The sequence below is a fragment of the Solanum lycopersicum genome, chromosome 8 (assembly GCF_036512215.1).
Source record: "Solanum lycopersicum chromosome 8, SLM_r2.1".
In the NCBI taxonomy this organism is placed as follows: Eukaryota; Viridiplantae; Streptophyta; class Magnoliopsida; order Solanales; family Solanaceae; genus Solanum; species Solanum lycopersicum.
In genome coordinates this window covers 3,128,919-3,147,382 of record NC_090807.1, presented here as the reverse complement: position 1 = coordinate 3,147,382, position 18,464 = coordinate 3,128,919, and the positions used below count along the sequence as shown (strand labels likewise).

At 26.4% G+C, this 18,464-nt stretch overlaps 2 protein-coding genes across 2 annotated transcripts; one reads left to right on the top strand and one right to left on the bottom strand.

The window, feature by feature from the left end:
* Positions 1–995: 995 nt before the first annotated feature.
* On the bottom strand, positions 996–2,841 carry LOC101249191 (protein DETOXIFICATION 49-like). Its single transcript, XM_004244552.5, has one exon. It carries the CDS (start codon positions 2,689–2,691, stop codon positions 1,165–1,167), a length of 1,527 nt encoding a protein of 508 aa, XP_004244600.1. The 5' UTR covers positions 2,692–2,841; the 3' UTR covers positions 996–1,164.
* A 12,026-nt stretch (positions 2,842–14,867) lies between these two features.
* Positions 14,868–16,325, top strand: LOC101260455 (ethylene-responsive transcription factor ERF027-like). The gene is made up of 2 exons (XM_004244670.5): positions 14,868–15,778; positions 15,996–16,325. Exons 1-2 carry the CDS (start codon positions 15,352–15,354, stop codon positions 16,175–16,177), a joined length of 609 nt encoding a protein of 202 aa, XP_004244718.1. The 5' UTR covers positions 14,868–15,351; the 3' UTR covers positions 16,178–16,325.
* Positions 16,326–18,464: the final 2,139 nt, after the last annotated feature.

The window sequence follows — 18,464 nt, the reverse complement described above, 5'->3', positions numbered from 1 at the left end:
CAAATTTAAATACTTTTAATTTAGACAATTTATTTAAGAACACAACAATATGGACGTTTACTTGGTTACGTAGCTGGTAGTTGCAAAGGTTGAACAATCCTTTTTTTTTTTCGAATTTCAATTTCGATACGTCTCATTCTCAGTATTATTTTAATCGAGAATCCTTTATAAGCATTTTTTTTACATATATGAAATAAAAATAAGACTTACGCATGCTCTATTTTTTTAGACTTCTCCTATAAAATTATGCTAAATATATTATTATTATTATTGTTGTTGTATATGTCTCTTCTTTTTTAAAGAAATCAATTGGTTGACAAATTAAAAATAGATATTTTATACTATTGAGTTTCTCTTGTTTTAATTTATATATAATTAAAAAAAAACTTTCAAAATCCATTAGCTTAATAAGTCATTGTTAAAGACTCAATCTAATGTGATTAAGTGGTTTCCACCTTGTTCAAGTATAGTAGACAATTGACTTTTCTAAAGTCAAAACAATTTTTATTAGAAAAATAAACTCCTAATGAATAAATCAAGAATTTAAAGTCTATCGATTACTATAATAACATCAATTTATTACAGAATAATAATTGTGTTCACAGTAATTTTTTTTGAGGTATCTAGTAATTTTTTTATATACATGATATTATACGAAAATTATTAGGCTCCTAAAAATTTATAGGTTGTATCTTAAATAAGTATAAGTCTTAACGTTGAAGGATTTTGTAATACTGTTTTGATCACTTCATTCTTAATCAAAAGTCTTAGGTTTCGAGTAATAAAAATGAAAGAATTTTTATAGAGAGCATGCTGATCAATTTTTTTAATACAAATAACATAAACATTAAGATTATTAATTTTTTTTTTGCATAAAAGATAACTTCATCCATAAATAAAATATATCACAAAAATACAACAAGATCAATACAAATCTTGATTTACAAATAGAAAAAAAAATATGTAATTACATCAAGAAAAAAAATCTCTCTGTATGTGTGCCTATTTCAAGCTACGTTTACTATCATTCTCCAAAAAAGTATACTACTTCTGAACGATCCAACACACCTCTGACGACAACATTTTAAAAAAGTTCGAGCAACATAGATTTCAAGAAAAATAATCAATCCAAAATCCAAAAAAAGAAAAGAATAATCCAAGAAATTAAACATTTGAACTTCCATCAATCTTATGACAATATGAATTATCAATAGAACTTTGAGGGCTTTCTTCATCAATAATAATAAACTTCTCTTCATCTTCATATTCAAATTCAATAGTTGAAGTTAACTCTTTTGCTCTTTTAGCTTGATCTTCCCAATTTGTTCTTGATAAAATCACCAACAACATTGTCACTGCACATGAAGCTTGTGCAGCTAACAATCCAATCCATAGCCCCGTAAAATCGTAGCCTCGAAAAAACCCTAGATACACAGCTACTGGCATTCCAACTAGGTAAAAACATCCTAAGTTGATGTTGGCACCCAATTTTGGCCTAGCTGTACCTCTCAGTATCCCACAACCGGTCGTCTGTGGGCAATTCCCTAGCTCACAAAGTCCGATTATGGGCAAAATGAGGGATGTCAGGGCAATAATTTCTCTATCCTGAGTAAACATACTTGCCCAGACATCCCTCACTAACACCGCGAATGCTAGAGCCATTAGCCCTAATACAAAACTACACGATAGCCCCACGAGCGCCGTCAATCTAGCCACGTTAGGCCTATTAGCCCCGAGCTCATTTCCAACACGCGTTGACAATCCAAAGCTCAACGAAGATGGAAAAATGTATATCAACGACGTTGTTTGGATCAAAATCCCCATCGATGCAACGGTAGCTTTAGGGTTAACCAACAATCCACATAACAAAATCATAATCTCATACCACCACCATTCCAAACAAACACTCACACAGCTTGGAATCGCCAAATCCAACAATGACTTCCATCCTTTAAAACAATCGAATGAAATCGAACTCCAAGTATTGATATACACCTTTGATACAACAATGTAGGCTATTAATGATCCAACAAGATTGAAATTAGTCCACACCCCACTCAATGCAACCCCTTTAATCCCAAGATTAAGTACTATAACAAGTAAATAGTTGATAGGAATATGAAGAAGACTAGCAAGTGCAGCACAATATGTTAATGGCATGATTATGGATTGAGAACGTAGATAAATTCTCAACGGATGAAGAAACGAGAGTGTAATTAGGTCAGGTAATGAATACAAGATGTAGTTTTGTGCTTCGATTGCTATACCACGATCCTGTCCACAAAATACCAATATTTTTTCCATGTTACACCATAATGATGATATCGGAATCGAGATCAATAGAAGGAGTAGAATTGTCCTTTGTAGACTAATTCCAAGTATCTTATATCTCTTAGCACCAAATGCCTGTACACATATTGGTTCCATACCCATTGATAAACCCGAAAGGATCGAATAACCAGTAATGTTAGCAAAACCTATAGCCAATGAACCACCGGCTAATGACATCTCACCCAATCTTCCTAAGAAGAGCATCGAGATCATCGATCGAGAATAAAGGAGTAATCCGCTAAATATCATAGGAAATGATATCTTACCTATTGATTTTGCTTCACAATAAACGAAAAACAGGGGATTTTCCTCTGTTTTTTTGCTCTGTTTTCCTTCGCAAACTAATCGATTTTTCAACATTTTTTTTGTAATTTCAATTGGTGAAAGGAATAAAAATTGAATTAAATTTTGGTTTTGAGCTGAAAATTTTTTGAAAGATTTTTGTAACAGAAAGTTGGGGCTAAGAAGATAGAGAGTAACGGTTTGGTATGGGTTTTATAAGGGCGGGGAATATTGAAAAAATTATTTTTTTAATATTTTTTGTCATATAGTGAATTTTTTTTTTTTTTTTTATTAAGGTGGGGTTGTAAGAAAAGAAGTTTTAATAATGATGGGGGGCGGAGTTATCTTTGTTTGATACTTTTTCGTTAGAAAATTAGTCAGATATCGTGTGATTATATTGTTATATTTTGAATTTTGTTTTGTTATGGGATGGATAAGATTTTGTACGTACTTAATTAGAGGTTTTAACGCTCAAACCATGAAAATAAAATTAAAAGTTCTTTGGTAAAGAATGTTTTTTCTTTCTATTTTACGAAGCATTGTAATTTGTATTAACATGAATTTGAATTAGTCGGGGTTCCAAAATTGCAAGTAGCTTGATTTTTCTTTTATTCGTTATATATAGATCGACCTTGAAGAAACACAAGGTAAGATTAGTGCTTCGTTTTGTAATTGTGCTCTATTTAATCCATACACATTTTAAATTTAAACCAAGTTATTTAATATCATCAACGTTATATATTCGTATTCATAAAAATTAAATCTCGACTTTTATCTCTAATAATAACTTATTCGAACCATTTTGTAAGTTTACTCCGTTAATAGTTTTGGAATGAAAATATAAATTTATTGAAATTTAAATAATAATAATAATACAATTTCTAAGTTTTGGTGCTTTCCCTATAAATGTCGTTTTCATAACCGACCTTCTATAGGTCACTGTTTGGCCAATTAATATGACTCGCATAAAGAGCAAAACTTTGGAAATGAGAAGGTGAAAAATGATATCGATCGATTAATTCAGATTTACCTTGAAAAATTTTATTTTAAAAATTAAAATATTTTTTTAATAAAAAATAATATAATATTCAGGATTCAGATCGAGATATCAAAAGGGGTTGAAAATATATGACATCACATATGTTTTGAGTTTTTGATTGACGTGCACTAATTTGAAATTACTACTATGACTATACTAAAAGTTGAAAGTTGAAATTTAAAAACATTTAGTTTTGACTTAAAACGTTTTATTTTAACATAATTGTATCTTTTAATACTCTATCGAGATTTGATGGAATAATCTCTATGCTAGCTAGTTACATGCTTGCATTCGATCGAAGGTATAGATAACGAGGCCATTTTCATCATTTTTTGCCTTACCACAGATAAATATAATATTTTTATTTTGAATTTCGATAGAATTTAATAATTTCATTATAAAGTACATAAGTTTATGTCGAAATTAATAAAATTTTAACATGAACTAAACGTAAAACCCACATTTTCAAAAACTAAAATAGATTTTTAATGATAAAATTGACGAAGTCAAATCGAATTAAATTAAAGTTTTAGATCTATTTATAACTTAGACCTCAAAAAAAGTGTGAATTCAACTAGAGAAGAATCTTAATGTTTTTGCCCTTGAGATTCTAGTGGATTTTAATTGACTTTTTAATCTCTTAGTGGATGTTAATTAATTAATTAATTTTATAATCTCGAGGGATAAGTAATGTTTATAGACTTTATATTTCTAACTAAATAAATTATGTATTATGGAAGCATGGATAATGTTTTTTTGAGGTAAAAAGACAAAATAAAGTGGATTTACTTAAATTAAAAAATGTTGGGCGGTTAATTAGTGACTAATTAAGTGAAAATTCTCTAATGGATTTTGACTGTGAAAAGACATTTCAATTTCAAGCCTGATTCATCCCAAATTCTTATCTATACATACTTGAGAGTCAAAAAAAAAATTTAAAATGTTTTAAAATATTTTAAATTATTAATTATCATAAATTATAATAATTTTTATAAATAAATGTTAAATATATAAATATATTTTATGATTTAAAATTTTTCATTTTTTTAAAAAAATAAAATATAAATATTTATATTCATATTTATCGTCATAATTAAAAAAATTTGAATCTCGAAATCTGATTTATTCTCGTGAATATTGCCACTTACTACCTAACAGATCATTTTATGTCATTTTTTAATTATAAAAGTGGATAGGCACTAGTTGCCTTTTGCTTCAAAATTTGAAACATGATATTTTAGCGAGGTTTAAATACGATTTTTTAGATATAATTTTTCTCAAAGTTTAAGTTAGGGTTAAATATACCATTTATTTGATGAATTTAGAAAAGAAGTATATTGAAAATTGTATTGCTACTATTTCTATAATTTTTTTTTGTATAATAATGTCTTTTATCTTAATATAAGCAGTGTAAAAGTAAATATTATAGTTTAATTTCTAGGAACAACATGCGACATGTAATAATGTCAAATGGCCAAAATTGAAATGGTGATTGAACATAATATTTGCTTTATAAATTTAATGAAGAAAAAAATATCGTACCTTTACTATAGTTATTGATTTTAACACTCGATTTTTAATAAGTAATGTAATAGATAGTTAAGATTGTGATTTCATTTTAAAAGCACGCTACGCGTGAGCTGTGATAAATATCGAGAGGGAGAGGGTTATATCTTTAAAGAGTAATGTCAATATCTGACTTATAACAATGTTGAATTTATTAGAGATGGTTCGAGTTGAAGTTATTTTGAACATGATACTTGTTGACAATGACTTCGCTCTTATATCGATTTTTCCGACTATTAATTTTTCTTCTTTATTCTTTTACTATTCATTTTAAAAATAAGTTTATCATATGAGAAAAGAATGGAGACGATATTTTTATATAATAAATATATCCCTAAAGAAATTATTAACCAAACTTCATTCTTTTATTATGGAAATTAATAACTGAGAAGAAGCCGAAATTAAATAAAAATGTTATCTTAATTCTTAATTAATGAACTAATGTTTGTTTTTAGCTCTACTTTTTTAGGCAATAAGTCTCTAATCCATCACTAACCCATATTATATAATAGCCAATTTTGTCTAAATAAGTAATCCTTTGACTATTTCACTATTAAATATTTATCACTTTTTGCTTTTGTAAAGCTAAACCAAGTGAACCTTTTTAAAAAAAATCCCAACTTATAGGATCTCCATCTTTTCTTTCTAATTAACTAATAATAATCTAATCTAATCTAATCTCAAAAATAAATTAATATACTTTAATTTAGAAATAATAACACTTTGATTTCTTAATTATTGATACATTCTAATTTTGATCTTCGTAATATATGATTAATTCCATATAACCTTCATTAATCTCAATGTGCAATTTTTATTCCTATGCGATTTCACAAATTTATACTCCTTCTGTCCCAGTTTAGATGACACATTTGTAAATTACGTAAAATATACTATGAATAACATTAATTGATAATTTCAAATGTTTATAAGATCTACGAAAAATTTACTGTCAAAGATATATTTGTTTGATTCTTGAAATTTGAAATGTGACATGTAAAATTAGACGAATGTATTATTAATTAAGACACGTTAAATTTGCTTTATACCCAAATATCACAAAAATTAAAATTAAAATTAAACTTTTTTTTTACTAATAAACAAGAGGGACCAAAAGTAGTACTATCATCTCTATAATTGAACTTTTTGAACTTTGATTAAATTATCTTGACAAGTGAAAAACATCAAATAAATTGAAATTGAGAAAATAATCTTAGTGGAAAGAGGAAACTAGGAAATAATTATTATTTTTTGTATATAATTTGTCCTCTCTTAACCTAGGTTGAGTAAAAGACAACAAAAAAGACAAACACTATATATATCAACACAAATAGTTTTTTAAATTTATTGTTTTTGTTGTTGGGAGCATTAATGATTGTGGGGTTGAAATGATAGTTGAGGAGTTTTTTTTTTTTTAATTTTTTCTATTTACTTTTTTATAATTTGGGGGAATGAATCATATATTTCACTCGTGATAGAAATTAATTATTCATTCATATATTTTTTAAAAATTTCCATATATGGAAAAGAAATAGACTAAAAATGATATATTCATGTTAAAATGAAGAAACATAGTTTTTGTGTCATTGAATTGATATAAGTTTGTAGATGAGAAAATGAATTGTTGAATTCACTTAGAAAATTGATATATATATTTTTTTAAAAAAGAAATAATTTAATTGATATCTAGAGTTTGTAGATGAGTATAATAAAATTACGTATATATAAAAGCAAAATGAAATTAAGTTATTACATGCAAAAATGAAAGTATACTAACTCATAATAGAAATTAATTCTTCATTTATATAGGAGATTTTTTTGAATATTTATATACATATAAAAAAGATAAACTAAAAACGATTTATGTCAAATGATCGGTTGAATTCTCATTAAAAATCAACAAAAATCAATCTAACTTAAAAAATATAAATTGAGCATAGTAAATTGTGTATAAAAGAAACATGATTTATAGCAAAACTCATCACATAAATTAATCCTTAGGTTCATAGGAACTTTTTTTTGAACTTTCCATATATAGAATAGAAATAAAAAACGATTCATTTAATTTTAGAGACGTGATCGATGCGTCACTAAATCGATGATGGAATCGTAGATAGGGAGAGTATTTTGTCGAATCCACATCTTAAATTACGTAAGACAATAAAATGAATTCCTTCTACTTTCGGAGGTAAAACGTATAAAGAATGATATCCTGACTCCATTCTTTCGATGGTTATTAGGACATATTTGCTTTGATCACGACTTTATTTAGTCAATCTATTCGGCTCATGTTTCAAAATTAGCAATTGATAAATTGATTTTAAATTAATAAAATTAAAACATGAACGAAATACATATAAATAACAATTATTTTAAAGTTTCATAAAAAAAGAAACTATCATAAAAAAAAATTACGAGAGATATCCACCTAGGAAGTTTCAAGTTCATATTAGTCACGAAATGAAAAATAAACTTTATAAGATTTAATATCCTTTTATATCTTAAACAATATTATCAAACATAAATTATTATATATATTGTTGTATGTGCTTTTGGTGGTTGTACCATGTGTATCACAATATGCACTTTAACTCATGACAGGTTTCGTTTGTTCATTGGCTTCTTAAAAATCTTAACATAAACAAATGCTATATAGTTTTGTAGATTTTAACTTATATACATATACTATATAATATCAAATAAAAAAATATTGTAGCATCTATTCTCTTGAGTTTTTCTTGTGTACTTTTTTATTTTAAAAAAATAAACAATAAAATATTGTTAGCACTATTTATATATCTTACACACTTTATATTGCTTTTATTGATCAAGTTATAGCAGCCCCATCTATTTAATTCAAACTATCAAACAATATCTTTCGGCACAACACCAATAATTACGGGGACGGAGCTAGTAGATATAATTTTTATCATAAATTGTGATATTTTTGATAAGATACCATAAGTATTTGTTTAGAAAAAATTTTTCTCATTTTAAAATATTAAATTATTTCTTCGTAAGGACAAATAAATAACTGTGTACTTTACTCCTGTTAAATGACTCATTAACACCATTGTTTTGTTTTTTCATTCAGGTTCATTCTATTTTTGTAGATCCTTGTACATTTCTTACGGTCATTAATGTGTGTTTATATTATTAATTGTTATTGTTATTTTTTGGTACGTGATTTAGATTTTGTTGTTTATGTTTATGCAAAATTATAATTATAAGTATTTGTTAGAACAAATTCAATAACAAATGTTAACTGAGTATTCAAGCAAGTTTCTCTACTGGAATTATTGAATTAGGTACAGTAAAAAAAGCCCTCACAAATATCTAGTTTCTTCATCAATGTCATTCTTTCACATACAAGGATGATATTTTGTGTTCTTTAGAAAATCTTCTGAGAGTTGATACTTTGCATCTCCATAGTTTTTTATTTTTATGTTGTGATTACATATTTTTACTAAATTTTATCAGTAGATATTATGAGTACTTTAAGAATTGAATGTTGATTGAAGTGTTAGTCAATTTTTTGATGTATGTTATTTCAAAAAAATAGGAACCTTTCTGGTTAGAATGATTTGTTATCATTAATATTGGATATCTCATAGTTTACTCCCTCTAATATCTGTTTTTTCTCGTTGTTTTGTGATCTCCTTAAAATTGTATTGATTATTTTTCGTTTGATATGTATATGATCTCACTTGGACAAAACTTTCGTCCTTTTAATATTTTTTTCCTTCTCATTCGACTCTTCTAAATATATATTGATCAAACAACTTGAAGGGCCTTCGGAGCAACAGTTTAATGAAGAATAAATTTTCAAAAGTGTCAACGATATTGTTTTTTATTATAGTTTTAAATTTATTTTTCTCTTTCTATAAATTTTGTGATACTAACAAATTAACAATAACGAAAAGTGATGAATGTTGGACCTTAAATAATAGATTGTTTCTAAAAAAAAAATTTACATTGTTGTGGTGTACATCTTTAACGGTCTTAACTTATTCATAAATAATATTGATTATCGAAAATTTTCACATAATTTTTTTTTCATAAAGAGTTATTCTAACCATTCTAGATTCTTCATGTATAATTTTTTTTTAGAAAAAGTGATGTTTAATCTCTATATAAGAACGTCACTCGATTTTAAAAAAGATAATTATATTATGAAACATTTATCATAATAAATTATGTAAAACATAAAAATGATTAGATATTAAGATATTTTTTATCATTTTTTACATTTACAATTCTTATAATAATGTCAAATCATTTAATTTTTTCAGTTAAAAATGTTCTAAAAAATCTATTAAATTTTACTTCTTTTCTTTTATAACAATTTATTATTAGGTAGATTATTTAAAAGCTCAAAAAAGTTATTTATATTTGCGTGAAGCGTAAATTTATAACTTAGTATATAATATGTGTGTGTGTGTGTTGTGTCGGTTTCTCATAATTATATGAAGAAGACATAATTAAAAATTACAAAAGTAATAGACATCGTTTTCCTTAATTTTGTGAAATATCATTTTCTTTAAAATAATTAATCATATAATTAGAATATTCGTATAAGATAAGTATTGGACACATTTTGGGGTGATAGAAAGGAAATTATATGAAGTGTCTTAATATTATTTTAATCGGTTACATTAAAGGAAAGTAAAAGGTAAAGGATAATTTACTTATTTCTATGGAAAATTAGTTAAGTATTTTTAACAATAAATAAAAATTTATCTTCTTTGTCCAATTTTAAAATGGCTAATTAAGAAAGTTGAAATGGAGAGATACCTAACTAATTCCACTTAATTATATTCATATTTAATTATTTACTTCATTACTCTTTTAGTGTATAGGCCAATTAGGCTATATGATTCTCAAATTAGTCAAATATGGTGGAATAATTTATAGGGATGAAAGTCAAAGTACAATAAACTTACATGTTCATAAAACTTTACAAATGGAGAAATTCTGATAATTTTTTTTAAAAAAAATAATATCACGTAAATTTAAATTAATTGGGTTGAGAGTAAAAACACAAGTAAAATAAGTAATTTATACAGACGAAATGAAATTTGTTTTGATAAGAACTAATGAGTACAGAATCGAGAGTTATAATATAAAAAAAATTAAAAGCGTTAAGCAAGTCCACATTAAACATAGATCTAACTCAACCCTAATCAAATTTTAAATTTTAATCTTTTTTTCCTATAATTTGTTTAGTTATAAGAATGAATATGTTTAACATGTAATTTTTTTTAAAGAATATTTAGTTAGAAGAAAATTTGGGAAAGTAAAACTTTACTACTATTTACAAGTGTGAACACTACGCATTAAATAATTATTTTAAGAAAATGTCCTTAACTATTACTTCAAAAACTTTTTATTGTGCCCATCATATCATAGAAATTTTTTTACGTAATGCATTTGAATTTCGAAAAAACTTTTATATACGTGTTATACACATATTTGCTATGTATGAAAGAATTTATTTTCCCAATGCTTACGAGTATCATGCAATTCACACGTACAATTTAGTTCATTTAAATTATGGGGAAAAAAAATTAAAAGTGCCTTGATTTTTTTGAAAATTTGATAGAGAAAATAAATCAATATATTAGGTAAACTAGAAAATAAACAAAAAAAAATTAGTGCGTTTAATTACAACTCATTTTTATCTATTCAAATTCTTTTTAATCGCTCTTTGATCTGAGTTATTCGAATCGAAGATCTTTCAAAAACAATCTTTCTTCTTCCGTAGGACAATAATAAAGTCCTTACGTGTAATCAAATATACATTCCCCTCGACTTGGGATAATTTTATTAGAAAAAATTATTTGTCACTATTTTTACACATTTTAAGTCTTCAAACACATTGAATTTTAATAGACAAATACTTCCTTCTAGAGAAAAAAAAATGAAGCTTTCTTATGCATTAAATATATCTATATTATCTATGTTGTGGAAATTTCTATGGTCATAAAAAGTTTTAATTTTCTAACGTAAATAGACCGTAATAGTACATACGTTTGAAATTTTAATTATTTATTTTGCATTTGGAAGACTTGAATTAATCAATTTCTCCAAGAAATTAATTTTGAAAATTCATCATAATATTGGAAAAATTATGCATCACATTTTAATCAAGCCAATGATGCTTAACTAGTTCTTTTAGATGATCTGTCATACTAGATTGATCCTTTTCTTCTAACAATTTCATCGGAAAATTAAACGTGCTTCACACTTTTATAATAATTAATTATTTTTTTCAGTGTAATATATAGACATTTTTCAAGTTTTAATACCACACGTAATATGTATATATTGTTTGACTTGATTCGAACTATAATGATCAAATCACTGCATCAAGAATGTTTGGTACGAAGAAAAATATGAATGCAATGAGAGTCTGGGAGTGGGGTAGTGTTTGGTGGCGATACTAGAAAACAATAATAGTGATATACAATTAATAAAAACTTGTTTTTGGTTTCCTCCCACAAAAATATCGCTGTGAGTCGTTTTTCTCAAAATAAATTAGAAATCTATAAGAAATCGAACGGATATTCAAGCTATTGTTTCATTAAATGAGTTATTATAAAGTATATTTTAAATCTATATGTATTAAGTTTATGGGATGAGAGTGGAAATAATCACAAAAGCTACAATAATTTGCCTAAGTTGATATGGGCCTTTATGAAGTGAGTGAGCCCACATACTTGTTTGGGCTATAAATTTATATGCATAGGGGCAATTGCACTATTTAGAACCTCTATTTTTTTGGATTAACGACGGAAATTCCACCTTTTGAGTTTACTTATTACAAAAATATGTATTAACTACGGAAATTCCACCTTTTGAGTTTACTTATTACAATTATCCCCTATAAGTTTTTTACAAATTTTCAAAATCCTCATTTTCGCGCATCACATTAATGTATTTCACGCATTAAATTAATGTATCTTGCGCATCAGATTAGTGTAATCATGTATAAAATGTACTTCGCGCATCAAATTAGTGTATTTCGCGCATCAAATTAATGTATCTCGCGCATCATATTAGTGTGATCATGTATAAAATGTACCCCGCTCATCAGATTAGTGTATCTCATGCATCAAATTAGTGTATCTCGCGCATCAAATTAATGTATCCAGCGCATTAGATTAATGTATCATCGCTTGCATTATTGTATCCATTTTGAGAGATTTTTGTAATTATAAACTTTTAAGGGATAGATTGTAATTTTACCTTACAAGTATGACATTTCTGTAATTTTCCCTTTAAAAAAGCCAAATGTCTTAAAAGCTTAAACAGTTATACCAATTATATTATACAAAAATTATACAAATTCTGAACTATACGAACGCGCGAATTATACAAATTCGAAACCCCAACCCACACTGATATTAGTTTCGGTCACGAATAGTTATTAACGAAAACACAACTATAATTACTAATTAACTAGTATACATTTACTTAACTACATAACTTTTTTTTCCTTTTTTTTTAATTAGTAGTGTCTCAATCCAATTTCAATACATTGACAGCAGACCACAAAATTAAAATAAAGTCAATAAGAGGACCACAGAGATAATATACAATGTTTGATTTAAATGCCTTTCATATACATAGTGTACTTCCCTTGAACCAATTTAATTACGTGGTATTATTTGAATTCGAAAATCAAAATTATTTTTTACTTAAAAAATTTGAATTTTTTAATTTGGATTTCTTTTAGAGGAAATTAGGTGGGTATTGGGTTATGAGACGGATAGTTGGGTTATGAATTAAAAAAAAAGGATCAAACAAGTAGTTCAATAAGATTAAAATACGTGTAAAAAATTAGGAATTCGTTAGTAAGAGGGATATATATGTATCTATAATTGGACGACAGAGACTTATATGGACGCAAAGTATAACAGAGGGCATATGCGTACCATTTATTAAAATTCGAGGATAAATCCGTCCTTTTTCCCAAGATACTCCCTCCTTCCCATTTTATGTGACAACATTTGACCTGACACGGAATTTAAGAAATGATTAAAATTTTAAAATATTTACCAAATTGCCCTTCAAAAAAGCAACTCATTTTTTTCTCTCCTCATAAATGTATTAGAAAATTAAGTGAGACGAATAAGGGTAAAAGAGAAATTATACATTTAAATACTTACCATATAATGAAATGATACATTCTTTTTGGGACTGACCAAAAAGAAAGATATATTTAAGAGGTAATAGAGATGTATCCTAGAGGTAATTAATTTTTTTTAAATATTTTTTTTCCAAAAATTATAATATTTTAAATTACGTATTTACGTAATTCTTTCGTATGAATTTGTATAAACGTTTAAGGTATTGGCACAATTGAAGTGACTTAGACTATCATTGAATTTGTCATTAACATATGTTTTAAAAGTAGTACATTTATACTTGTAGCCATCACAATAGTTATTATTATTATTGGAACTACAAGGTCTTGTTGGTTAATTCTCATCCATAGAAATATTAGACACAAAAACAAACTAATTATTACCATATCTTTTTTATAAAACAAAAATCTTTTAAGTTTATCTATATTAGTATCAAAAAATAAAAAATGGAGCCCAAAGAAACACAAGGAATAGTTGATTGTGTTTTTGTGTTTTTTTGGTTAGCTGCAAATAGACTATAAATGCATTAATAATAATATTTTTTTCTTCTATTATTAATAACTTAATTATCTCATAAAAAAGGATAAGGTCTTACATTCTACCTTATTTAAATTTAATTTATAAAATTATAATGAAATATTATTTCATTATAATTGTTATTATTATTATTATTTATTACACTGAAAGCGGTTGCTCCCAAGCTTTTTAATACATGCAAATTAAAATGGATCTTTCCAAACATAGTTCCAATTTATTTTTATGATTGAAAATAAATTGTAACCGTAAATAAAATTTGAAGAAATATAATTCTATTAAAATAATGTGTATAAAATAACTTTATTCTTTCCTTAATTTTTTCAAATTTTTATAATTTAAGGGTCGTTAGTAACGTACTTCTCTAACTAGGATGATTTGAACTTGATCCCTATAATTCGAAGTCTGTTCATCGATTATTTCTCGAACGTAGAAGGTCACATTTTGATCTCTTTGTGAATATTCTATGAACGTATGAAATATTCGAGATGTCTCTTTAAGAAAATATAATACCCCTTATATAAGCATAAGTTAGGGGTTAGGGTATAGCAGCTTCCAAGAATCTTAATTGAAATCAAATACGTTTTATAAAATTCAACTAAAAAGTAAACACGTCTTATAGAATTTCACAAAATTTCAATGTCTACGAAAATATATAACAAAACAAGATAATGTATATATATACACCATCAGATCACATGGGTACCCTACATGCCATCTTTTTCTTTTATACAATATTCACACACTTGCACACTAAATTGTGAGAGAAAAATGCTGCCAGCATGGAAATTAATTAGACATATAAGACATAGATAACAACTATTAAAGTTAAATTTTCACCAAAATACGTGTTCAATTTATGTCACACACACATATATATATGTCTAATAATAAAATATCATGCCACTTAATACATAAAAACAAAACTAATAAAACCTTTATAGCAACCCACCCACGAAATGCCCACGCTTTCACTTTCTTTTAGCAAAAAACATATAAGTATATATATATATATACTTAATATATAAGTAAGTAAGAATCACACTGAACACATAACACATACAATTAGTCACACAAAATCATATCGATATATTGTCAATATATATACGTTACAATTCTATATATCGACATATCCACACATACATATGTATCCTCGATCATTCACCTAATAATATCTAGTCAATAATCAAAAACAGATTCAATATTTGAATTTTGATAAGTATTCGTGATCCTTATTCGTCAATATCAAACCTACAATCCATTTATTCAAGCTACAAAGTTCAACACATATACAAAATTTGAACCAAAGTTACAGAATTCTACAAAATCCATATGTCATATATTGTACGTCTACCATTAAACCGATTCAATACCAACTATCACTAATACACACGTGATAGAGTACGTACATTACCGATATCAGTATATATAAGTTTAAATTTTGTGTATATGGCTGACACTTCAAATACTACAAAGTCAAGAACAAATACGAAACATCATGTATATCGCGGTATACGATGTAGAAGTGGGAAATGGGTGTGTGAAATTAGAGAGCCACGTAAGACAAAAAGGATATGGTTAGGTACATACCCTACACCACAAATGGCTGCTGCTGCCTATGATGTTGCTGCCTTAGCTCTTAAGGCTACTCAAAATATTGTACTCAATTTCCCTCATCTTGTTGATTCATATCCAAAGCTCCCTCCCTCTCCATCTCCGGCTGATATACAACGTGCCGCGGCCACCGCCGCTGAGGCAATGGCCTCACTAGGCTACGATGACGATCGGTCGTTAGATAGGAGAGATGGAGCTATAGGTAACGAAAGGGGTTCAACTGAATATCCTTCGTCATCAGGAAATTATGATATGCAAATAGGTAAGTACAAAGATAAAAATATATACACCCTTTTATATATATATATATATCGCGATATTTTACCATGCATGAAATTTAACAAAGGTAGCTAAAATATTATTTTAGGTCACGATTCAACTATTCATGTGTTTTAGGTCACGATTCAACTATTCATGTGTTACATTCTTTCATCTATATTCAAAAATTTATATTAAAATTTCTGACTACGTCACTGCAGGAGATGCGCAAACGACGATGGGTGAGGATGAATATGTTGATGAGGAAGCATTGTTTGAATTTCCAAATTTGGTTGTGAATATGGCGGAAGCAATGATGCTAAGTCCCCCTAGAATAAACTCGTTTCCATCGGAAGATTATTCATCGGGGGATTTCGATACTGAAAGTCTTTGGAGCTACTAAAGACTATCGATGATCAGAGACGAATTTAGAATTCAAAGTTAAATGGATTCAAACTCAAAAAACGTAATTTTGTTCGTAGGCACAAAGTAGCTAGTAATGTATATGTATAAAAAAAAAAAAGTAATTCAAGAGGAAGTTTGTATTCAAATTAATGTGTTCAATTTAATTTCAAAGAAAATATCGCACGTACTACAATAAAGATAACTTTTACCAATAAAAAAAAGTATATTTATAAAGAGTGACAAAATTTAAATCTTCGACTGATATTATATAACCAGTTGCAATTGAGTCCAATATCATCATAGGATAACGGGACATTTACAAAAGAGTGTGAATTGACTAAAAACACATTTAGTGGCAATTTAATTATTGTCATTAATTATTTGCTGCTAAAGATTATTTAAATTTAGTGACAACTTCTATATATATATCAAGATTGTCTAAACCAATTGGATCTTGACATACGAATAAATACTAGAGGAGATTGATGTGATCATCATTGTATTTGTAATAATTAAACCTAAAAATCTATCGAAAATAATATTTTAATTTCTAAATAAAAATAAAATTATATACACATTCTATATATCCTTTTTGAATCTCCCTTGATTGATATCCTAGTAATAATTTACTATAAGTAAAAGTAGTAATAACTTAAAAATAATAAAATCATCTTCTAATATATAAAAATAATAATTATGGTGACAAGACACATTTTATTGAAGTACATAAAAAGGGCCATCAAGAACATAAAGAGGTTTTGCTTTTTTTATTTTTTAATTAATAAAAACGTGTTTAAACCTAAGTGGTGTAGTGGCTTTGTCGGTCTACTTGTTGAAGTTAAATGATAACAACCTCCTTTATCGATATTATACGAGTTGTGATAGAATGATTATACGAATTGTGATAGAATGAGTTTGATGATTTACTTAATTTTTAATTAGAGTCTTTGTGTTCAAATTTTGAAATATGAAGAAAATTATTGAAGGCATTGCGTGTCTTGTATGGAAAAAGTTTTCGTAAAATTAACTTGAACAAATGAGGAATTAAGATTTCTCGATCACTTACAAAATGAATAAGAAAAAAAATATGATATTGTTTTATCTTTTTAAAAAATAATATGAAGATATTATTTATATAAAATTTAATCTTTTTTATAAATAACCTAAAAATATAATTCTCCCTAAATGAACTCTAATGATATTTTAAAAGTGATCTAGGAGGTTATGTACAAGTGATTTCATAAGTAACATCCATACTTATTAATTAAGCTATCATGATATATAATTAGGATAATGTCTAAATTTAACATTTGATTCTCCACGAATTCCTAATGTTTGAAATTTTTTCGCGTATATTAATTCATAAATTATCTAAATTGTATAATCGACTCAGTTTGAACTCAAATTTTATAAGTCCATTTGACAACGACCTATTTAATAATAGACTAAATAATCAACTTCCTTTAAGAGAATTAATTCTATTCCATCGTGTATTGTTTCGTAATAATCATCAAAATTCAAATTTAGTACAGCTCCACAAAATCATTATTATCATTAAATAACTCGTAATAATATAATAAATATTTGTTCATTCTTAAATAAAATAACGTATAAATGTATTTGATAGAAATCTCACTTATACTCAAATGGTTACGATTATTCTCTACGTTACAAAAGAATATTAACATATTACAAGAGTAAAACTAGTTGATTACGATTTTAATATAACTTACTAATTAATTAATCCACTTAATTAATATACAAATAACTTCTTTTTTTCTTTTTTTTTTTTAACTCAAAATTTTAATTTAGTCACGTGAGAACAAAAGGAAAAAAATGGACAATATGGAAAAGGACATTAGAAAAAGAAAGGAAGTCGGCCATATTATTATTTATTACTAAAAATTAAAGTCAAACTTTTATTTTTAGATAATTCAACAAATATAAAATTGCGGCTTGTCAATAGATGATATGATTTTAGATTTTTGAAAGTGAAATTTATTTAATAAAAAAAATGTACAGCTATAGAAAAAGACATATCATTTTCTTATTAATTTATTTCATTGATAAAATTAAAAAAAAAAACTTGGTTTGTTAAATGAGTCGACATAAGAACATACTATTTAGGGTATGTTTGGTAGGATGTGAAATGTTTTCCAAAAACTAGATTAACATTTTTTTTTCTTCATGTTTGATAGGTAAATAAATAATATTATTTTATTTATATATAATATATACAAATATTGTGAGAAATAGAAATGAAAGTAGTAGTGTGGGGTGATGAG

What these genes read in the sequence shown, in the direction of transcription:
- LOC101249191 (XM_004244552.5), bottom strand. Translation starts at nt 2,691, where the DNA reads ATGTTGAAAAATCGATTAGTTTGCGAAGGAAAACAGAGCAAAAAAACA.
- LOC101260455 (XM_004244670.5), top strand. Translation starts at nt 15,352, where the DNA reads ATGGCTGACACTTCAAATACTACAAAGTCAAGAACAAATACGAAACAT. An exon ending in AAATTATGATATGCAAATAG is followed by an intron (nt 15,779 to 15,995) that starts GTAAGTACAAAG and finishes ACGTCACTGCAG; the next exon opens with GAGATGCGCAAACGACGATG.